This window comes from Vitis riparia, chromosome 6 (genome assembly GCF_004353265.1).
Source record: "Vitis riparia cultivar Riparia Gloire de Montpellier isolate 1030 chromosome 6, EGFV_Vit.rip_1.0, whole genome shotgun sequence".
Taxonomy (NCBI): Eukaryota; Viridiplantae; Streptophyta; class Magnoliopsida; order Vitales; family Vitaceae; genus Vitis; species Vitis riparia.
In genome coordinates this window covers 13,608,267-13,632,285 of record NC_048436.1, presented here as the reverse complement: position 1 = coordinate 13,632,285, position 24,019 = coordinate 13,608,267, and the positions used below count along the sequence as shown (strand labels likewise).

General features: G+C 35.7%; 3 protein-coding genes across 3 annotated transcripts; all 3 read right to left on the bottom strand.

The window, feature by feature from the left end:
• LOC117915877 (ubiquitin-conjugating enzyme E2-17 kDa-like) lies at window positions 1–2,554 on the bottom strand. Its single transcript, XM_034831617.1, has 4 exons — window positions 2,241–2,554; window positions 1,887–2,014; window positions 1,535–1,639; window positions 1–450 (listed from the first exon to the last, which is right to left on the bottom strand). The coding sequence occupies exons 1-4, from the start codon at window positions 2,308–2,310 to the stop codon at window positions 307–309; spliced, it is 447 nt and encodes a 148-aa protein (XP_034687508.1). The 5' UTR covers window positions 2,311–2,554; the 3' UTR covers window positions 1–306.
• A 2,405-nt stretch (window positions 2,555–4,959) lies between these two features.
• Window positions 4,960–10,159, bottom strand: LOC117915876 (probable inactive receptor kinase At5g58300). Its single transcript, XM_034831616.1, has 3 exons — window positions 9,834–10,159; window positions 7,487–8,848; window positions 4,960–5,984 (listed from the first exon to the last, which is right to left on the bottom strand). The coding sequence occupies exons 1-3, from the start codon at window positions 9,841–9,843 to the stop codon at window positions 5,356–5,358; spliced, it is 2,001 nt and encodes a 666-aa protein (XP_034687507.1). The 5' UTR covers window positions 9,844–10,159; the 3' UTR covers window positions 4,960–5,355.
• Window positions 10,160–14,053: 3,894 nt separating this feature from the next.
• Window positions 14,054–20,724, bottom strand: LOC117916464 (26S proteasome regulatory subunit 6B homolog). The gene is made up of 6 exons (XM_034832519.1): window positions 20,173–20,724; window positions 18,341–18,571; window positions 17,968–18,126; window positions 17,615–17,767; window positions 17,304–17,387; window positions 14,054–14,416 (listed from the first exon to the last, which is right to left on the bottom strand). The coding sequence occupies exons 1-6, from the start codon at window positions 20,665–20,667 to the stop codon at window positions 14,282–14,284; spliced, it is 1,257 nt and encodes a 418-aa protein (XP_034688410.1). The 5' UTR covers window positions 20,668–20,724; the 3' UTR covers window positions 14,054–14,281.
• Between the last annotated feature and the right edge of the window lie 3,295 nt (window positions 20,725–24,019).

Genomic DNA, 24,019 nt, shown 5'->3' with positions numbered 1-24,019 from the left:
TAGGCCATGAAGCAGAGTCATCCATTTCAATAATCACAACATTCAGAAAAAACAGATGATTCAAAATATTCACCAAGGTGCACAATTCTCCATGTGAAACATGAAATACAGATTAAATATAACAAAAACGAGCTAGTATCATTACAGTTGCCACCCGTTCTAATGTCTTCATATTCAAATTCACAAAACGAGTCATAACTATTTGCCACTCCTGAAAGCAAAGGCAGCTATTAATCCGTCTATTCATTTTACCTAAATCGACAGAAAACCCAGGAGCTACAACATATAAGCTGGAGGTTCTTCCCATCATCCCATGGCATACTTCTGTGTCCAGCTGCGAGCAGTAGCCTCATACTTGGTCCGGTCAGTCTTGTACATATGAGCAATTTCAGGGACAAGTGGGTCATCAGGATTTGGATCCGTCAACAGAGAACATATTGACAATAGAACCTGAAGAAATAGGAAGTTTGATCAATCAAAAGAGAACACATCTATGAAACTTCAAGAAACATGAAGCTAATTTGATTGACCCAGTAAAACCCATATTTTCAAATTATATTCAAATCTCATAAGTGTGTGTGTGTGTGTGTGGTTTCTTTTTTCCATAGATACAATTTACAGAGAGAGTTAACAGTCAAAGTGCACAGAGTGCAGAGGAAGTACACATAGGGTGCCAAGCAAAAAGGCCAAAAAAAGGGATACGGAAAGTTCCCTCTTCTACTAAGAATCTATCCAATCAACAAAATCCATCATTCACACAGATGCCTCCACTATATTTGTGTTATAAAAGGGGATTTTATTTATTTATTTTTAATATGATGAGATTACAAAATAAGTTGCAGAATGGTTTATAATTTCATCAAAGCCCAAACTTATGGTTACTTGGGTTAAGTCAACTCACTTATCAGCCAGTTACAAGTGTGTAACAAAGTCACAGAAGAGGATTTCTTTCCATAAGGCAAAGTCACAAAAGAAGCCAAGGCTACTGTTATTCAGGTGGAGTCAACTCACTTATCAAACAAAAAAAGGTGGAGTCAACTCAGTATCAGTGGAATCGATGATCCAAAATTACTTCCTAAAGGAATACCATTGCAGGCAAAAGTTTGAGCGATTTACTAGAACACCCAAATCTTCTGTGTGGACAAATGTTGAGACCAGCAACTCCATTAAGTGTGGATTCCCAACTACAAGGGATTGGTTACATAAAGAAAAAGGTTCCAAATTTAGAGATTGTCAGCATTGAATGGTTAAAGAACTACCAATCTTTATAAAATTTCCTTTCTTTGTTCCATTTTTTTTCTAATGAATGTACAATCTAACGCTGTACTGAAAAGCCATAGGTTACAGCTAGTAATATGGGAGAATGGAATAAGATATACATCTTGAAATCATATCCAGCAGTTGTTTCAAGCAATACAATATGATCAAGTACATATTATGCAATATCTTGCCACCAATCCAGTTAATTCCAATTAAAAGAGCACAGATATGATTGTAAATTAGAGATAAGGTAGAAGGGACCGATTGAACAAACCTTGGAAATGGTAAGAGCAGGGCTCCATTGTTCTTTAAGAATATCCAGACAGATACTTCCATTGCTATTAATGTTAGGATGGAAGACCTTAGTCCTAAAAGCAACCTGAAATATTCAACTTATCAGTCTTCTCACATTTCATAACACAAAACCGCCAAATAATTTAATAAAATTAATTAAGACAAAAGGGCATCACCACCAAGTCAACACACAAAAGAAATCAAGCTACAGCAGTCTATTACACATAGATAACTACCAAAAACTACATTGACATTCAAAAACAGATATATAAGGAAATATAGAGGGGGCATTTCAAGATAGAGGAAAGAAGATGGAAGAAGAGGGAAGATACCTTAGGGGGCTTAAAAGGATAATCTGGAGGAAAATGAATAGAAACAAGGAAAACCCCTCCTGCATATGGGCTATCAGTTGGACCCATAATGGTTGCTTGCCAATGGAACATGTCTTCAGCTACTGGACCTGCACAATGAATAATCACATGAAAAATTAAAAACCCATGAATCATTGAAACCTCCCCACAAATCTATAAATCATCATCATCATCACCACCCAAACAATAAAATTGAAGCTGGAAGGTACCCACATGAAAAATTAAAAACCCATGAATCATTGAAACCTCCGCACAAATCTATAAATCATCATCATCACCACCCAAACAATAAAATTGAAGTTGGAAGGTACCCACCAGCACTGCAGGAGGTAGGAGGGTCCTTCTGCAAATCCTTGAGCTCCTTCGATATGCGTTTGGATGCCATTTGGGTTTTTTCCCCCACCTAATTCAACAATCCAAACCAAACCCTAATCTAAGAAAGCACCCCTTTTACAGTTGCAGATCCAAGACCACAATCACACCACCCAACAGCCCCCAATCTCAGTTATACATAGAGTAGGATTAATACCATGGGCCCCAAAACCGCTGCCTTCTAGAATTTTCGGTTCTCTCTTTCTTTCCATCTTCTATTTGGTAATTGCATTATTCCAACTGGCGTTTCTATCCATATCTCTTTGGTCATCCCTATCCTTCCTTTTCACTCTCTCTCTCTCCCCTTTTTCCCATTCATTATTCTTTCACCTGCCTTGCTGCTGTTAAAATGGTTTTTTCCCAATTGCTTCTCAAATGATTTACTGACATGAAACCTAGTTTTTTTATTTTTTTTGGAATTAAAAAGAAAAAAAAATCAAAAGAAATAAAGAATTAATTTAAAAATCCATTAGTCAAACAGACTCACATTGAGATGCTCAATTCACCTTTGATTCACATCAATTGACTTGATCGTATTGTAAATTTATGAATCAACTTCCTACAATAAAATTGTAAATAATCAAATAATCAAATTTCAATAACACCAAGAATTTTCATGTGAGAAAACCCCATTAATCAAGATTCAAGAGCATCAATGCAAATGAAATGTACTTATTGAATTAGGAATAAAGACCCGTCCTTCGTCCTTCCCTGCAATTATCCTCTTGATCATCACTCATCCTCAACTCATTTGAAGACTTCATGCTGAATTCCAATCCTTATCCTTACATTGAAAATGATGAAGAAAATAAAAAGTTAAATTTGCATAAATAATAAATTCAATATTTGAAAGGAACTCACTTTTAGGCTCTTTAGCCTTCCATGGAAGGACCATACATTTATGCTTAAAAAGGAAATTCAAATTTCAAAGTAGCCTTCCAAGAAGTATCTTCATTTGGCCTGGCGATTCTTCAAGACCTATCAACCTACCACTAAGACAACCCTACTCTCGCCTGCTACACATTTTTCTCATTGAAATGGATTCCTGCAATGGAAAATTTCCGTCCACAAGGAAATCATAAGAAACTGTCAGGATTCATCATAGACTAAGAAAGATCATTGGGTATTGAGCCCAATGTTACAGAGAAATCCATTTCTTTCATTTTAATACTTTGGGATTGCTTGTTACATATCTTTTTCCCTTTATTATTAATGACTAGCTGGTGTTTCCTTGGGAGTGGATTTTGAGAGGATTAAAAATATTTTCTAATGGTTGGAAGTGCTTCTTCTTTATAAGAATCACACCTATTCACAAATTTTTTCAAATCATTTCGGTTAAAGTTTGAAGAATCACCCGATAAGTAATCAAGTTAAATATTAAAAATACTTTAATCAAAATCATTTTCGAACGAGTTATAAAATGTTCCATTTGGTTGACTTCATACAATAAGATAGGGTATGGTTTATCTATTTTTTGAATATCATAGAAAATGTATATCATAATATATGATTTTTAATAAAATATGATATCTTAAATATTATATTTACATATATTATTATGTTAAACGAGATATATTATGTCATATTTATATTTAATTTATGAAATAAATAAAAAAATATCATGAAATATATATATATATATATATATATATATATATATATATATATATATATATTTTCAATATTTAAAATAAAAATCATATTACATTCTAATATTTTTTATTTAAAAAAACAAAAATTTTCTTACGTTTTAATAGCATGCATGCTTAAAATATTTAAACTTAATAAATAGAATTTTTTTTTACATTATATTATTCAATATATAAAAATATTAAATAATACATATATTAAATTTATTTTATGATATTTTATACATATTTTTAGTTATTTTTATCACAAATTTAATTTTGTAATAAAATATTTTTATTTTATGACATAAGTAATATAAAAAAATAAAAAATTAATGGAAAAATAAATTTATAATACTTGGATATGCATATCCCATCATGACATAGAATTAATATATCGCATATAAAAGAGATAAAAACCAAAATGGATAATTTCTCATACCACTTTATCATATTCCATATTTCATTGAACATAGAATAAGTCACCACCAAACAAATATAAAATAGGATATAATATCTGTGAATCAAATATATACAAAGTCTTTTTACAATTCGGAGTGAGAATGAATTAAAAGTAAAGGTGGTTTGGGAGATAGGGAGAATTTACCCGTATTTGAAGAATCTAACTTTGCACAAGGGCTCCACTCCTAGAGCAATCACATGCTGTTTCACCTTCTTGCACAACTCCAACAGGCAAGCTCTTGGGCAGATTGGCCCCACCTCCTGCTCTTTGAAATTTGATTCCAACACGCCCACCTTCTCTTTCTTGACTACTGCTTTTGTGATCCTTGCCTCCACAAAACACCAGCAATCATGGTGTAATGCAAGATGTCACACATGATATGGTATGAAACTGAAACTTTAACTCTCTTTATTTTTGTTGAAAACATCTAGAAGCAAATCCACCCCTGCATCTATTAGTGGTGTGGGCGCTCCACAGGAGACCCCTTAACATAGGGAAAGGGAACCCCTCTCCTAACCAGATGTTTTAAACCTGGGAAAGGTCTACATATCAAGAGAAAAAACCCAAAAGATATGGAAGGCAAGTTTCTAATAATGCAGTTGAAAATTCTGTCAGTCATACCTTACAGATGAGAAAACAATCCTCTTCCTCTTTCCAACAGAAGTTCTTGATGGGAAAACATCAATAAATTCATAATGGTTTTGAGAATAATTATTACAACAAATCAAGGAAAAGAAAAACCCACCAAATAACAGGAAAAAAAATTCTAGAATTAATCCTAAGAAAATGCACAACTAGGACAGATTCACACTCTTAGAAGCCATACATGCAGATAAGGTTTTTTCAGCACTTGGGAAAAACCTTATTAGGCATGTATACAGAAATGTTCAATCTTGCCTCCTGAATTGGATGAATTTTTCTTGATAACTGGAAACTTGGAAATCGAACAGCAACGAGTTTTGGGCAATCATGGGGTTTGCACATTTGAGTCCTTGGACTTGTTCTCTTCAGAAGATGGCCGGTTCTCTGAGTCAGATTGCCGGATCTCTTCAATCATTCTAACAACTTCATCCATGCTAGGTCGCATATCAGGCACCTTTGCCACACAGGCCATGGCAAGTTGCAGCATCTGCACCATCTCTTCTTCTATGTTTTGATACCTCATTAGCTCAATGTCAAAAACCTCAGCTGTCCATTCCTCCCGGACAACAGACTGGACCCACCTTGGGAGATCAACCATGTCATCTCGCCCTGGAGATTGGAGTGGAGCTTTGCCAGTCAGCATCTCAAGTAGGAGGACACCAAAGCTGTAAACATCAGATTTATGAGTGTGCTTTCGGCTTTCAATCACCTCAGGAGCACGGTAGCCTGCATTTCGAGAAGGGGTGGCGGGGAAGTTCATGAGAGGAGTTAGGCCAAAATCAGAGATGCACCCCTCAAAGTCTTGGTTCAGAAGAACGTTTGAGGACTTGATATTTCCATGAGTGAACTTTCCACCACCTACAGAGTGAATGTGGGTGATTCCCCTTGCAATTCCAAGAGAGATCTTCACTCTTGCATTCCAGTCCAGTGGAGATCGTCCAGTAGGCCTGTTTCCTGCATGCAAGGGATAAAGAGAATAATCAATCTAATTGTTCACCAAGAGAAGTTCCACCTTAGATAGCCGGATGGATTGCACAAATGGAGTTATCATGATTCATGCAGATGGATACATGGGCAAAGACCTATCTCATGTGTAGCGAATCCCTTCTCTAAAAATCAAATGCATGGTCTTGGATTTTCATAATTCCTGGATACCGAATGAAATTTATGGTGCCCTTCCCCAGAAAGAGAAGGAAAGATCAACTCATTGATCCACAGCCCACAAAATGAAGCTACTCTATCATCAACTTTAGTATGAGTTCACATATCCTGCTTTGAGAAATTGCTAGTTAATAATGTTAAGTAGCTATATGGTACTTGTACTTTTAACATGACCTTCAAGACCAAACTGTAGTATCCTGGAGATAGCTAAAGAATGTCAGATCTGAGCTCTAGATATGGATGAATTTAACTTTGAACTTGGGCAGTGCAACTCAATATACTTGGATTTAGACATTAAGGTCTAAAGATGAAATATAAGTAGAAAACAGATCCAGTTCCATGGGATTCCAAGAAAGTGTTTCTTTTCCTGACTCAGTTGATCAATTGTTGCAAACTAGGGAGGAGGGAGTTCTGGTATCAGTGGAATCAATTGCCCCTAAGGTTTCACTAATCTATGAGAATAACAAATGCTAAGAACCTTGAAATCGCTTTTGTATGCAATATGAAGTAATTTTAGTGATTTAATACTCACACATCTGACACAGATCTCATCATGGACCATCAGTCCATTAAAATTTTGATGGATATTTTCTTTCTTTCCTTTATTGTTTCTTTTCCGGTGACATGGTACAAAGAGATACCGAGGCCTACCAGAGTGTCATTGTTTGCAATCCTATAAGGTGCATGGAGATGAATACACAGTCACTAAAATGGGGTTTCCTAAGGGATTTAAGATAGAGAACTAAAAGTGGAAAATCTGCCACCTAAGAGCATGCTAATGCTTGTGAAAAATGGCATGGAAACATTGTAATTTTTGCTCTGAAAAGGATATAATGACACTAAGTTTGATATACTTTGGGTAGGAGTATTTCTTGTGCTGTATCTTGCTGGAAGATATTAATTAATATCGGTCTTTTTGTTGGAATTTTCATATTGTCTTGAATATAATTCATACCAACCATGATTTTTTTTTTCAGGATAAACACATCGTCCCAGCGCAGGTGAGTTAAAGAGACAAAAGAATTACTTTAATTATGTAGTAATTATGATAATGTATTCTCACATTTGAAGACCTCGGCAAAGCCGCAAAGGGTTTTCAGTTTCATGGGTGATCACACTCCCAGCCCTGAGTCCTTAGTGGTCCACAGGTTGTGCATGTAAATGTTTACCAACACATTGTCTACTTGAGAATTGAGAAGTATTACAGCTAACAGTTACCATGATTGATCATTCAGAGTTCCTTTTGATGCTTGACTGATTATGCTAGAAGGTAAAGCGAAGTAGAAAATGCATACCATGCAACAGTGCCGATAAGCTGCCACCTGAGACATAGTCATAAACCAGGAGCTTCTCATCCTTGGAGTAATAATAAGCACGGAGTGGCACAACATTTGGGTGCTGCCCTACCCTTCCCACAATATCCATCTGCTGTTCAAAATCCCTCTTTCCCACCACAACTTCCTTCAATCTTTTCACTACTACTGTAGTTGATTCCTCCAAGACAGCCTTATATGCTGTCCCATAACTTCCTTTCCCCAGCACTTCAGCTGAAGCCCTTAATAAATCCTCAAGATCAAAATTATAAGAACAGCCTTCAAAGAAGACCAGCTTGTTTTTGTCCGGCTCTTGCACTCCACTCCCAAACTCCTCCTTGGGTTTCTCACTCCTGCCACCACCAGAAGCCTTCCCTTTCGCCACACCACTGCCCTCACTATCTTTTTTCCTCAAACAGCACAGGAAGATCATCAGAACTACAAGAAACAGCACCACAGCCCCTCCAACAGCAATGGCAATGATAATCCCCATACTGAGTTTCTTTTTGGAGCCTTGTTTTTCAGAGGCCATTGGTGGGGATGGGAAGCTAGGAGCAGGAGAAGGTGAAAGGGGGATGAGGGAGCAATTATTCAGAGGAGGTCCACATAATAGAGAGTTTCCTACAAATGAAGAATTGGGGAATCTTTGAAGGGAAGATGGAATAGAACCATTAAGATTATTGTAGCTTAAGTTCAAATGCTTGAGTTTTGAGGGGTTGACATCAGGTATGGCTCCAGAAAGGCTGTTGTTCTGGAGGTTCAATCCAGTGAGTTGCGTCAAATTCCAAATTGTTAGTGGAATGTTGCCAGTGAAGGAATTAAATGAGAGATCCAGTACAGTGAGTTGGGGAGAAAATGAGGCAGGAATATCACCTGAGAAGTTATTATGTTGAAGGAAGAGATACTGGAGGGAAGGAAGGGAGGGGATGTCAGAGGGAAGCTTCCCAGTGAGGAGATTGGATCGAAGGCTGAGAATCTCGAGGGCATCTAGCTTCCCGAGAGTGGTAGCTGGGATGGAGCCAGTAAGTCCGATGCCAGGGAGCCGGAGGGCACGCACACGGCTGCCATCACCAGTGCAATTGATGCCCACCCATGAGGTACATACTGGGGTAGAAGAATTCCAGTTGAGTTTTCTGCGATGGGGAACAGCATCAGCAAAGTCAAGAAGGGCTTGCTTGTCAGCATCCAGATCAGCAATTGCCAGAGGAAGAAGAGTGGCTACCACAGAAAGGAAAAGCAGAACCAAAGAAGTGGAAAAGAGCTTCATGGGAAGTTGTCTGGCACAGGGTATATGAGAGTGACCGTAGTAGTAAAATTGTACCATCTTTAGCCCTTTCTGTTCTCCTGGTTCAATATAAAAACCGGAGAACATCAACGGAGCAAATACCAAAACAAATTAATGAACATCAACCATAACAAAAAAGGGGAAATAAGGGTAATCTGTTCTCTCACAAACATGAATTGCAGCAAGTTCCTAGCATTATGGTTCATAATATAAAAATAAATAAATAAATAAATAAGAAAACAGAATATGAAAAGAGATTGACCAAAAAGGAGGAATCTCTTGGATTAAAGGTATTTCAACCATACATGCAACTTTCATTACCAGAAGACAAAGTGTAGAATGTCAAAACAAAGTGCCAAAGATCCACAAACAAATATTAGTTGAATCATTTGGGCTATGAAAATTCAAAAGAAAGAAGCCCTGAACATGAACATTCATGTCAAATACATAATGCAAATCAGTACAGCAAAGTTAGAAACTTTTCTCTTCATTTTTCTAGACTTTCTCATAAGAAAATAGAGGGCAATTCTAACCCTCTTTCCCTAGTATGCAGTACTAAAAAGAAGTTTAAAGCACAATCATCAAAAGCAACCAAGACTTGCTAGTAGGAATAAAGCAAAGGCCCAACACTTCCATTTTATTTTATGTTCTTTCTTTTTTGTCTTTTCCATTAAACAACACTGAAGAAAACAATTTTGGTGGAATAATTTGGCAAAGACAGAGACCCACAATAGAAATTCAGTAGATAATGGTTGTGAGGTCATAATGAACTAATTTCTCACTTGAAACCAACAGAATAGTACAAAATAATTGAAGCTTAAGCCCCAATGACCTAAAAGAAAAACCCAGTATTACAGATGTGCAGGGTTGTTGATCTGCCATCAATTTGTGTGGTAGCACCACAATTGTAGAGCTATTTCCTGACTGTATTAAAACTCAGAAAACACCCACATCCAAACTACAATGAGGGGGACTCAGATCTGCTACACCACCCCCAAAAAAATTGAAAAAAGGAAAAAAAAGAAAATGAGTTTGAAGGAAAACCTGGAAACATCTCCACCAGCTCCTTTCATCTGATCAGGAAAATGGGTGTAGAGTGGCCATGAAACCTAAACCCACTTGAGACAGCTAAAACCAGAGCTGAACCACATCAACTCAATTGCATTGGAGCCGCAGTGAGCGGAAGAAATTCCCCTGAAACTCTTGCATTTTTCTTTAGATCTTGAAACATCCACTATCATACAAAACCCATTTAAGAAATATTCTTCTTGTCACAAAAAGGGGAAGAAAAAGGGAAGAGATATAGAGGAGAAGACGAGGAGGGAGTGGTTTGTCAACTGGGAGAGTGAGAGAGAGCAACAAACAAACACCATCATCCTTTAGGCAGCTGAGTTGTAACTTGTACCTAACCACAAAATCATTTTTGTTGTGGTTAAGTGGTTTCCATCTCAATTTTATTTTACTTTTCCACCAATTCATCCTTTTCCTTGTGTCTTCAATTTACATTGTGGGGGAGAATTCCCATAATTTTCAATTTGCTTACCTGTCTTTTCTTTTCTTTTCTTTTTCTCTTTCTTTTCCCTTTTTTTTCTTTTACCATGATTTTCAAACCCAAATTTGACTTCTCCCCTACGCCCTACACTTTCAAGCTCAACTCAAGAGTGTGTCAACTGGCTTTCTTAATGGGGATTTGAAATTTGAAGTGTTGATCCATTTGATTTCGGTAACCCATAAATTACCAAAACCTTTGTTACCATGTAAAGGTTGCTCAATATAAATTGTTGACCTGTGAGACAGGATGTTCAGGTTATGGTTTATCCACCGCTACGTAACATCTTGGACTTTTCAATTGGTTACATATCAAATCAATGTACATGATTTATAATATAACATTTTTTAAGTCTTTAGGTCAATAGATAGATTATTAGTTGAGTTTTGATTCAAATGGGCATTTTCGACCATTAAAATATACATTTATGACTATTTTTTCAACAAATATTTAAAACTCTTTTTTGTCTGGCACCTTATCCTTTGATTTTAGATATTGTATTAAAAAAGAAAAAGAAGATTTCTATTCAAATGTCAATTTTGCTTTAAGTATTTATGAAAATCTCCTTGAATTAAACGAAGTGGCCTTGGACTTTGGACCTTGGGCAATTGGGCATGTAAAATTTTTCATGGGTTTATCAAATGAAGAAAAAGAGATGGGTATTAGGGTTTTAGGGTTTTAGTGAGTTGTCCCTACTGCAAAGTAAACATGTGTAGTTTGGTCAACTCGGTTCTTGGGCTTGGCCCATTTGATGATGATGATCACACATGGGTGAGTATTTACTCTTATGGGATGGTGACCCAAAAAGTTTGGTTGGCATTCACTACAAATATATGTTCTTTTGCTTTCCCTTTCATTGCAGTGGCTGGTGAAAGAGGGTTATCCATTTTATTTTAGAATATTTGCACCATACATCTTAATCAATATATTCGTTCTTTAATGAGCAAGAGAAGAGGCCAAAAAAAAGAAAAGAAAAGAAAAGAAATCCATTCATTTAATGATATTCTTGAACTACAAATTTGAGTGTCTTCAAACCCTCTTATTCAATATGATGATAAGTTTGGAGAATGAATCATTCAAATATCAGCTTCTAAAATAAATCAACACAATATAATATCAAATATTATAAAAAAAATTATTTATTCTTATTAAACATCAATTGATTTTTATATTAATTAGTCAAGTTTAAGTCACGAGAATATCATATTTGGTTGGATGCCTAAAAGATGAGGATATGATGTCGCACACTACATTAGGTTTACTCGTCATCATTAAATATCGATTAATTGTCAGATAAAATGGTCAAAATCAACCTAATCCAATACCAACCATCCTTACCCTTTTTATTTGTCTAACTACTCCCACTAGGGCCATAATCCTTGTCTAAGTGCCATGTAATAATTCATAATGAGGGAAATGGCACAACTTAACCCAAAACTACATAAATGACAAGACACTCTATGACTCATAAACCATATCAATAAAGAACCCAAAAGCTATATTCAATTCATAGTGGCTTTTATATTACAAAAGGAGCTCATTGCTTTAATGTTCTATGAAGATGACTCTGGAGCTACAATACTCTCCTACACAAGACAAGCATGTAAACACATCAATTGGCTTTCATTAGATTTGTGGGACTAAGCATTTACTACAAAATGATGATCATAAATAGCTTGATCACAAAGTCATTTTGATTGGTTTGACCAATCATCTTGTTCCAAGTTGTATCATCATATGATTAGATTGATCCTTATAGCCCATCTTCCATGGCCATCCTCAAATACAAGAAGGGCTTTTCTAAGAAATATGTTACATTGGTATGGAGTTCCTTCATGTTAGTTGAGGTGTACCAAAGCAGAAAGTGATTAGAACATGGGAGTTTTTTTTCATTTATGTCAATTGAGTATTTGTTCATCTCTTTATTAATCAGATCAAACATGAAAGCAAAGAATCTACCAGCTTGGCAATAGGGGAATATTCATTACAATCAGAAACTGATAAACAAGCAATCTTTTAAAAATGGAAGATGCTTGTAAGTGAGGATTCCTAGGAGTGGACCAAGAAGCCATGAACTGATCTTAGAACTCAATTATTGTACAACTTGTAAGCATCTTTTGAGTTTTACTACAAGTTTAGGAATGGAATTAGGAAGGGTGTGTGTTTGCTGGACTTGATTTGGAAAGGGATTTGGTGGACTGGGTAGGGAGGTTGTTGGACCATGCATGACAGAGCATGCAGTGGTTGAATTTATCACATAGACCGTCCATGCACGCAAAGCTTGTGAAGGCATAGCACAATGGCCATGACTGGAGGTGGTCCTACTTGTGGTCCAAAAATTCTAGGTGGGATATGCCTTTTCAATGCAAAAGTTTTAACCAGAGTTTGCCACAACTATTTAAGAGATAAAGCAGAATAATTATCATTTATATCTACATTTATTTGCTTTTGAATGTTTTTGTATTATATGATGTTGTTATGTGATGATGGTGAATTCGAATTTTAGGTGTGTACAAAAAAAAAAAAAAAAAAGGGAAAATAATAACTCATCAATACCTGTTTCAGACTTTATGGTCAATAAATGTTGTCAAAAGTTGATGAATAATAATAATAATAATAAAAGCAAGTAAAAAAGGGCACATGGGTAGGGCCCTCATTTGAGCACAGCAAATTTGTACTTCATGAGGTCAAGTGGATGATTCCACATGGTTGGTGGTGTAGGACCTTTGTTTTTATTATCATGGGAATTTTTAAACTAAAATTCTGAGAAGTGAAGTGGAATATTTGGAAACTATTTCTAAAAACATTTTTGCCCATTTTAAACTAAACTTTCTTTTTTTTTTTTTTTCTAATTTCATTCTAAAAATAAAATAACTTTTTTTGAACAAATTTAAAGTATCTTAAAGTGTTTTTTCTTTTCTTTTGTAAAGTATTCTAAAACATGATTGCAAATAAGAAGAATCCATGGAAACCTAACAGAGCTCATCATCACAAAGATAATTCATAACAATCATTATTCACATTTGAATTCTGAAATGAAGTTTTGTGTCTACCATTGAAAAATAAATTTTTAAAACTGTTCATAAAAATATTACCAAACAGAGCCCAATGTGTCTCATCGCCTATGGCTATGGGCTATGGGCTATGGGTGTGAACATCAGCAGAGGTGCAGGTGGACGGTGGCAGCATGGGGAAAAGGAATTAGTGAGAGAAAAAACAAAAGAAAAACTGAAACCGAGACGGCTGAAAAGAGGGGAATGACTGAGAAAGGAGAGCTACCGACGAAGGGGACATCCACTTCTAAATCAGTCATCATTCAGTATCAACTTCAGACCCTTTTGACTAATCCCTTCTTCTTGTTTGTTTTCGAGTGTCTTAAGAATCTTCTAACCCTTTATTATATCTCATCCCCATCCTTCTTTCTACAGAACACCTTACATTTTCTCTCAACAGAGATGATGATTTTGTCCAAACAAACCAAGAACAGGACATTATTCTAACTCCCCACACCCTCTCTCCCTCTCAAGGAATTCATTCATCCCCAATCCACAGATAAAAGGAGTGCTCACACAGACTCTGGGAAGGCATCATCTATCTCTATATAAAGATTTGATCAGTTGAAGGATGAAACCTGGGAAAGCAGCTGCCAGTGACTAAATTTTCGAAATGACAGCCGGAGCTACATCCGTGAGAGAGAGCAATAAACACAGTTCTATCACAGAATATCATCTCCCTTAAAAACATTCCCTCAATGCTGTCTACACCGTGAAAAATCATAAAGCAGATTTATGATGAGATGGTAATAACTGTTTTAACAGGTCCAGCAGAGTGTAATATCAGTGGCTATGGCATGAATGATAAGAAATAAGGTTAAATGTAACAACAAAACACTATCAGAATCACAGGCAATAAAATATTCAAACTTCCTCCCAACGCTTATTCATCATTTGTAAAACTCGAAGTCAGTGTCAGGCTTCTTCACATTGGTTCGATAACCCTTCTCAAAGTCCTTGGGGAGAATTACATATCGGTTCTTGCGAACAGCATGCATCCCAGCTTCTTGACAAATAGCAGCAATCTGCATACGTACAGATTGTGTTAAAAACACTCACATGAGAAATTTGTTTATTTGAAATAATGAAAAACCTTGGGAACCTATCAGAGTTTCTCCGTTGGTTTTCACAATAACAGAAAAGGTATTGCACTGGAGCCCAACATGATAATATTTGATGGAAGGGCAAAGAAATATAGTGGTGTGACAAACTATCTTACCCATAAGAAGTATATTAAACTTTATCTAAATAACCGTGTTGCAGGAGTCCGTATAACAACACTCCAGAGTGAAAACCAACATGGTCCTAAATCCTTTATACCACATGCCATGAATGGAAGGATGCATCAAGAAGTTTAAACACCACAACCCAAAAAATTTTCATATCCAATAATTTCGACACATTAATATTATAACAAATCAAAATAGTAATATAATGGAATGAGATATTCCCCCATTACAGACCCAATCACAGGAATAAGCCTTGGAATCCATTTCAGATTTAGACTCAATTTGTTTCAAAGTAAATAACTAAATCTGAGTCAGATAATTCCTCAGAGATAGGGCTAGGCATATTGAAAAATACTCACCAATCAATTTAATTTAGGCAAACCTAATACATAGATAAACATACAAAATTAACTTTTACCCAAATTTTTAATAAACAAGAATAGAAGAGAACTTCCTTTTAAAAATCCATTTCCCCAAAAAAAAAAAATACTTTCAGGGGAGTACACAATGTTATTGTCTACCAAAAAAAGGGCTAAATGAGATATCGTGAGAAAACAGTTATTATCAGTTTCACAAACTACTAAATATGGGTATTGAACAATATCTAGGGCTACCAAAAGAATTCCATAATCTCCTTGCCTCTTTCCTCTATTGGGGTTGGGTTTTGAGTGGCAATGTGTGCAGGAAAAAATGTGAGTTCTAAATGTTATTTAAATAAGTTTTGCAGGCTGTAAGTACATATAATTGAATGTCAAACAAATACTAATTCCATTGCAACCAGAAAGTATTGAAAACTGTATCATCATATGTGAAAGGAATGAAAATATAATGCAGATTTTAGCACTAGAGAGAGAGAGAGAGATGTCCCACAAATGTGTCACCCAATAGTCTACAACTCATCAAGGCCCAATATATACTGAGCAAGTCAAAGATATTTCATGAGACTTTAACCTATTTTATGCTTGCTCAGAACCCACTGAAACCAATATGGCACTGGCACAAATCAGTTTCACAGATACTACAAACCAGGAATTCAGATTAACAGCAACTTGAAAACAACCAGCCACTTTTGAGCCATTATGTTGTTATTTATCATTTCAGGGAAAATAAAGCAAAAGATTCCAAGTAATATATGCTATAGTCACCAATTCTGTTATAAATGAAGTGCACATAGGAGTAACCACTTCACCTAAATAATCTCTCATTTAGAGATGACAATGGGGTTTTTTCGGGTACCCCACTAATGAGACAGGTTTGGAATTAAAATATACGGGTTAGGTGTGAATTTGGTTTTTCTTCCTTTTTTTTCTTTTTTGGAAACCCAAGGCAGGTTCGGATATTACCTTGACCCAACCCGCCCCACCCCAATTATACATAAAATTAATTTTTAAAAATAATTTAAGTTAAATTTTTTATTTTACCATTTTTAATATATATAAAATAAATAAAAATGACCTTTCAATAAAATAAGTTATAAAAATTACAATATTTTAATTATTTATAAAAATATATTTATTTTTAATGTAATTAAAATTTAAAAAAAAAAAAAAAGTTTCACAAAGACAAGGTATTGTTACAAAGGAATTGGGGTTATAGGACAGCAACATTTCTCTCATCATGGTTAGGGCGTTCTTAAACCTTTTCGCTACGTGAAATTTAAGCAAGATCCCGTCGGTTCTATCTTTAGCAAAATCTTCCCTTAGCTTTGATGCCAGGTGATCAAAAGAGATTACCGAATAGAGCTCTTACTCAAACCATCCTTCTTTTCTAGTTATCACACTCAGATAGAGGGAAGATTTAGATTTGTATCCCAACTTCCACGAGGTAAGTCAAATATTCTATGGGCGATGTCTAAGCAGTGTCTACGAACCTAAATATTTAACTTATTAGCAGTGCAAAAGATGACAGCAATTGAAGCTTGGAGTGGAAGGAAACCTTTAGCTAAAGACCTTACAAAGAGTCTGAAAGCTGTCCAACCTAGGGTAGGGTAGGCCTTAGTCAATTCCGTATAAAAAGAAATCCTGCAGCACCTAGCCCTATTTCCGTATATCCCCTATCTCGTAATGGAATGATAGAAATGATTCTCCTAGAAGGACAGCTGCTAAAAAGACTCTGGCTTTCTTCACAGGTAAGCTAAGCTTTTACTCGCTTTCTAATACGGATACAGGCTTTCAAAGTCACTTGCTTCACACATAGTGAAGGCTTTGGTATACTGATCTATATCTGATAGGCTATGATGTTATCGCCAGGAAGCAAGAAAATCATTCTATGTGGAATGGGTGCTGTCGACTGATTTCACTAACTCAAATTCAGATTCCTTTCACTTTCACTCCCGGAAGTCTCACTAAAATGGACTATGTCTGTGCTGCAAAGGTAAAGGTTACGGTTATTCAATAGTCTCCCCTTGGGTGGTGGGCAAAGGAAATTTTGCAAGATTCTTTCAAAGAGAAACCTCAGTAGGACTAAATCTTTTGCTCAAGATTTATTTGGTTACTCACAGTGTTTTCGCAATAATGCTTAAAATCTTAACCCTTATAAATCAAGTAGCAAATAGCTAAAAATGCAAAAGAAACAATTAATGCGATAAAATTTCCCACGGTGAACATAAATTCTAGTACTATATTTGAAATTGAGGACTCAGACAACAAGAGAACTGTAAAGATAAGATACAGAATAAGCTAACCTCAGCAGCACTAATTTTATCTGGCCGAGAAACATAGTCCTCCAAGTCAACCTCATCGCTTAAGTTCATCTTAGCAGTGCAAACCTATAAAAAGGGAAAATAGAACACTTCAAAACACATTTAATTTCCATAAACTACTGGAAGTCCAAAACACTGAAAACCTGTAGAAAAGGAAGAAGTACGTATGTATTTAACAATCTTCTTTTGTGTGTGAAAAGTGAAGTTACAAAACTCACAATTAAGAGAAACATGAAGAGAATTCAAAACACAGCAGACAAGTCATTTGAGGTAGTAGACACAAGATAACTCACCTGAAAAACAAGCCTCTTTTGTCTTCGATCAGGCAAAGGGAATTCAATCTTTCGGTCAAGTCTTCCGGGACGAAGAAGTGCAGGGTCCAGAGTGTCTGCTCGATTAGTTGCCATTATGACCTTAACATTCACTGTCTGGTCAAACCCATCCATCTGCAGAAGAATTTAGACCCAAATCCAAAAAGTTAAAACATTTTAGCTAACAATAGAAGGAAGTACATGCTGTAATCAACAGACAAATTAATCAAAGCCCTTTTTTTTTTTGGCATCCCCAGTTAACAACTGATTTTCAGGCCTTTTTTTTAATTAAATCCATATCTCTATAAGATCCATATCCTTTTAAACCTATCCATCTGATTGAGGAGCTCCATGAGGATTCGCTGAACTTCTCTATCAGCCCCAGTTTGGGCATCAAACCTAGCGGTAGCAATAGCATCAACCTCATCAATGAAGATAATTGCAGGAGCATTCTCCTTGGCAAGACGGAAAACATCACGGACCATTCTTGGACCCTTGATAACAAGAGAAAAAAAATATATAGATAAATTAAAATTTAAGGGCATTGCAGCAATATTGGCAATCTAGAAAAGATAAAACAATTAAAACCACCCAAACTCATACAAGTGAAAGATAAATGAATAAATGGTCTGCCATTACAGGATGTAGTTAAGGAAGCATAAACACACATGGCCTATTTTCAACAAGATAATATTATTCTAAGCATACCTCACCCAAATACTTCTGAACAAATTCTGAACCCACAACTCTGATGAAAGCAGCAGTAGTATGATTTGCAACAGCCTTAGCAAGCATGGTTTTACCAGTGCCAGGGGGACCATAGAGCAACACACCACGAGGAGGATCTATACCAATCTGTTTGTACAGCTCATGATGAGTCAAAGGTAACTCAACAGCTTCACGGATTTCCTGCTTCTGAATATCACATCCTCCAATATCCTAATAAAAGGTAAAAAAAAACCATGAATTACAAACTCTGACCAAAACCCCAACCATTTAGAAATGTGTTTACAATAAAAAGATGGCAGACATTCAAATAGCACATATTAAATCAAAATCCCAGCAACAACATTGACGATTCAAAACCAATAATACAGTTTGCCTTTGAGATAAAAGATTATGGTTAGTATCAACAGTTCAACCAGGCATCTTGAAAGTTCAAACTTCCTCCGTCTAGTAAGCCACTACCTTTTATTAATTGCTACAAGGCCATGTTTGATCCTCGACCCAGTCAATAACTTGAGAGTGTAAAAAATTAATATAATATACTAATGTGTGATGATAAGTAACATGTATTAAAAAATACTAGTCATCGGTGATGCTACAGTAAAAAAATACAAAAAAGAATTGGTGACCAGAAAAATCCTTCTTAAGTTTTCCTCTAAATTCTTTTCAGAATGCAATATAAAAAGATAATTCATGAAGCTGGGGTGTGGAGTGTTGTGGAAAGCAGGGCTACATAAAATATTGAGAGATGAGCACAGATAGAGGCAAAGTAGAGAATGCGTTTTCATGGTTAATTCATTTTTAAGAAGCTCCTCAATGACCAAAATAACTAAAGCATTTCAAAGATTATGTCACATACTTTTGCTAAATTTTCTTTTCTTGATCAAAACTAAAATTATTCTTGAGTTTGAAACCATAACTTCTAATTAAGTAATTCAAAATAGGACTCCCATAGTATATCATACAGGAGAGATTGCTTATTGCTCCAACAAATATATTAAAAGCGCTTGGAAAGGGCGCACAAAGCACATGCGGAGTATACAAGTAGCAGCCGAATACAAGAAAAGGGAAAGAAAAACAACAAACCAACACCCGAAACTAAAGGCTTCACCCTAAAGCCTAGCAAAGCATAAAAACCCCCAAACTTAGCAACTTGACCTTCCTGAAACCACCACCCTCAGTTCCAAAAAATACCAATGTTGTCACCGCACTCCACCATAACTGCCATCAATTCCACCTCAAAACTCTTCATCTACCACCCGCACAATGTAGCCATTCTAACCCCACCAATCCATCAGGAAAAATCCCTTAAAACTCTGAGAACCAAATTAAACCGAAATTGCATTCCCTATATCAATGGCATCCACCCGCACAATGTAGCCATTCTAACCTCACTAATCCATCAGGAAAAATCCCTTAAAACTCTGAGAACCAAATTCAACCAAAATTGCATTCCCTATATCAATGGCATGTGCCAAATCCAAAAACCCTAGGATTTAGAGAATGATGCATGAATAAATGGACAAAAAAAACCCTAGGATTTAAATTCCCTAAAAGACAACCCACCAGTCTATGTCGTGAATAATATAAAACCACTCCCAAAATTGTTTCTTCAATAAATCCCAGAGGCATCCTTTAAAACCCACTCAACAATTTTTCAGTAAGTGAAAGAAATTGACCAAAACAAATAAAACAAAAACAAACCCTAGGACCAATTTGAAGGGAAAAAGAAAGATAGTATCAAACCCTAAACCCAATTTCAAGGGTAAATAACCTCAGTGGAAAAAATAAATCCTAAACCCCAAAGAACTTACGTTATAGGTAACATCCGGCTTTTCGGACTGGCTGAGAAGCGAGATGCTAGAGTCGGCCTCCGGCGGCAAGACATCAACGAGAGCATTGGAATGGCGGTGGAGAGCAACAGAAGCGGAGGGCTTCAAAAGCTCCCGATTAATCGTGCTGAGAATCCTGACATAGTAATTAGAACCAGTAGTGGATCCCACAATACCATTATTCTGATCGACCATCTCCATGAACTGGCCGATGACGAGGGGCACGGACTGAATCCTCTTGACCTCCTCCTGGGCTCGAAGGAGCTCCCGCTTGAGATTCTTCTGCTCATCCTTAACGTATTCTTCCTGGATATCGATGAACTCGAGCTGACGCTGGAGGGATTTAAGGCGGCCGTAGAGATCATCCTCGTCGGAGAAGGAAGAAGACTGATCGGAGAAGCCTTGGATGTCAGATCTTGTAGAGGGGAACGACGGTGGTGGCTCGGACGAGGGTTTTGGTTCCAGAACCATAGCCATCTTTCGGTTTCTTTGCTCTCTCCTTTTCTTTGTTTCCTTCAAAACGGCATATGAAAAATGAAACCCACAGGGAGAAGATGGATTGAGGGTCAAGCAACACCTCCACTTGGGCCCGAATGAGGCCCATGGGCCTTATATACCCACTTTAAATTGGTTATTATATAATTCAAAAAGTGATTACGATATTAAATTGAAAAGTGTGTTTGTTATTTCATTTGAACACATGCAAAAGTAGGGCAAATAAAAGTGTTGATAAAGATTGATTCGTCACTAAATGAACCTTAAGAATATCAAATACATTATAGGGGGAGGGGAGACATCACCATTCATGTACGAGAAATGGTGGATTTTTTTTTTTTTATTCCTTGTTTATTGTCATGTTTGGACCGTCTTTTAGAAGCAAGAATATGAATATCAATAAAAAGTTTAGAAATATTTGAGGAAAAGGAAGGAGATAACATTTACATTTAGAAAAATAACTTCCAAAACTTGGATATATAATTTTTATTTTTAGATTTTTTTTTATGGAGAAATTGTTTAATATGGGAAAGAGGTTAAAAAAAAAAGTTATTAAATGGTTTTTTTTTTTTTTTTTTTTGTATTTGCATTCACCTAATAATTAATGTTTTAAAACAAAAATATGTCTCGATGAAAATAACCAAACTATATTTAAAGGGAAATAAACATTCATTTTTCTCTCTTTAGTGTATGGCACACTTTTATATATTGACAATTTTGTTCATTTTCATTCCGATAAAAAAAACTTTTTTAATTCATTCAATCAGATTGTCACAAGTAAATTTGAAAATATATGTTAAAAACAAGTTAATTTTTTTTAATAAGGTAAAATTGCATCGAAAGTTTTAAAATTGAGCTAAAATGTCTTTATTAAATTTTTGCAACTTTGAGATTTTATTAAAAGGTTTGTTAAAGTTTTAAAATTAAGTTAAAATATATTCATTAATTTTTTGTGTTAGCCCAAGGGTTCTCCAAGTCGGGTTTTGATGATAACAAATCATGGTTAAGTGACTCATTGGTTTGAATGGTAAAGAATCTCAGGTATAAATTCGGAAATTCATCAAATGACCAAATTGATACAAGATCGAGACTTTTGGAAGACTTTTGATAATAGGAAATGAATGTAAGATGAACACATGGGTGCACTTAGGTTTTTCATACTTTTTCATGCATTTTTGAAAACTCGATTTATTTTTTAAAATTTTGATTTCATTAAAATCCGAGTTTTATCAAATGTATCTTAGGTAAAACGTTTCAAAATTGGCATATTAATTTACCTAAAGACTTTGCCTAAGTGTTAGAAAAGAAAGGAATTGAAAAAGATAGGTTTTCGAGGCCAATAGGCTGAATCGGTTGAGGCTCTGGCCAACCGGCTCAACCAGTTGGGAACCGGTCGACCAGTTACCCTTGTTCGGTCAAGGTCTGGTCGAGGCAACGGTAACCTACCAAAGCATTAAATGCTCCAACGGCTAGTGAACCGGTCGAGGCTGCCTTTTGCTTTTCTTGGCTCCCGAGCTTAGAAACCTATAAATTGATAGCTTCACTTCATTTATGATATAAAGAATACTTGCAATCAATTTGTCTACCTACCTGTTCTTGACTTAAAAGCTCTCATTTCTTTCTTAGTGCATTAAATCATCACTTGCATATCTTTTAGTGCACTCTTGTGAGTCATCTTAGCTTTGTTTTGTATTTGAGCTATCTTTGAACTAGGTTGAGGGATTCTTTCTTGTAAAACTTGAGTGTTAAAGCCTTCAAGAGGTTTGAATCTTGAAGAGATTGTGTAAGAGCCCATTGGAGCCGGAATCCAAGTGTAAAATATTGGGAGCTTGGTTGAAGCTTCAAGCTAGTGGAACCCTCACTCGGTTAGGAGATTGAGAAGAGTGGAAGTAGGCAAGGAAGTGTCGAACCACTATAAAATCCGAGTTTGAATTCTCTAACTCTATTTTTTTTTTATTATATTGTGCTTGAATTTGTCGTGTTGAAAAAGTTTTTTAAAAAACCAATTCACCCCCTTCTTCGGTGTTTTTCTCATTTAAGCATAGCCTTTATTTTTTTCAATTGGTATCAAAGCTAGGCCTCTTGTTTAAGACTTAATCGTCTAAGATGAAATGACTATTCCATCAAGCTCATCTGAAACTGAAAATTTTACAAAACATAGAGCTCCATTTTTTACGGGAACCGACTATCCCTATTGGAAAACTAGAATAAGTTGGTATTTACTATCAACCGATTTAGACGTATGAGAAGTCATTGAAAATGACCCAACTTTTCCTACAAAACTAGTTGATGGAGTCTTGGTTCCGAAACCTAAGTAAGAATGGAATGAACTTGATTGAATTTTCAATTAAATCCTAAGGTCGTTTTTACTTTGCAATGTGCTATGGATATAAATGAATATAATAGAATATGTCAATGTAAATCGGCTAAAGAAATTTGGAGATTGCTTGAAATAACTCATGAAGGAACAAATCAAGTGAAAGAGTAAAAAATAAACATACTTGTTCATAACTATGAATTGTTTGTGATGAAAGAAAATGAGACTATTGTTGAGATGATTACTAGGTTCATCGACATTGTCAATGGTCTTGAAGCATTGGGAAATACTTACAAAGAATCCGAAAATGTGATAAAGATATTGAGGTCACTCCCATCAAAGTGGCATACAAAGGTCACCGCAATTCAAGAAGCAAAAGACTTTACCAAGTTACTTATGAAGGAGCTCATAGGGTTATTAATGACATATGAGATCAATTTGGCAAAGAAGCTACAAGAGGGTGAAGACAAAAATAAGAAGAGCATAGCTCTCAAAGCTACAACTAAGGAAGAAGAAGATGTTGAAAAAGAAAAACCAAGTGAAGAAGATGATGATGATTTAGCCCTTATCATAAGAAAGCTCAACAAATACATGAGGGGTGAAAGGGTTTAGAGGAAGAAAGTTCACCTCTAGAAGAGACCTTTCTAAAAAGAAATCTTCATCTCATGGTGACAAGGACAAATGGGAAGAGAAAAGAGATTTGGTGTGTTTCAAATGCAAAAAATCGGGACACATTAAGTATGATTGTCTTCTCTACAAAAGTGAAGCCAAGAGAAGAATGAAGAAGGCAATGATGGCCACTTGGAGTGAAAGTGAAGAATTCTCCGAAGAAGAAAATGAGAAAGAAGTGGCAAACATATGCTTCATGGCAATAGATGAACTTGATGAGGTAAACTCTAATTTTAGTGATGAAGATATGCATGATGTTTTTGAAGAATTATATGAGGATTTTGAAAAACTTAGTTTGAAAAATAATTCTCACAAAAAGAAAATTCAAGAACTTGAAGAAGTGAAAGA

Excerpts from the sequence above, each read along its gene's own strand:
- LOC117915877 (XM_034831617.1), bottom strand. The coding sequence starts at position 2,310 with ATGGCATCCAAACGCATATCGAAGGAGCTCAAGGATTTGCAGAAGGAC. Across the intron at positions 1,640-1,886 it reads ATCCTTTTAAGCCCCCTAAG|GTTGCTTTTAGGACTAAGGT; the intron begins GTATCTTCCCTC and ends TGAATATTTCAG. Across the intron at positions 451-1,534 it reads CTGCTCTTACCATTTCCAAG|GTTCTATTGTCAATATGTTC; the intron begins GTTTGTTCAATC and ends CTATTTCTTCAG.
- LOC117915876 (XM_034831616.1), bottom strand. Across the intron at positions 5,985-7,486 it reads CTTATCGGCACTGTTGCATG|GAAACAGGCCTACTGGACGA; the intron begins GTATGCATTTTC and ends CCTTGCATGCAG.
- LOC117916464 (XM_034832519.1), bottom strand. The coding sequence starts at position 20,667 with ATGGCTATGGTTCTGGAACCAAAACCCTCGTCCGAGCCACCACCGTCG. Across the intron at positions 18,127-18,340 it reads TTCAGAAGTATTTGGGTGAG|GGTCCAAGAATGGTCCGTGA; the intron begins GTATGCTTAGAA and ends CTTGTTATCAAG. Across the intron at positions 17,768-17,967 it reads TCATGGAGCTCCTCAATCAG|ATGGATGGGTTTGACCAGAC; the intron begins ATGGATAGGTTT and ends ATTCTTCTGCAG.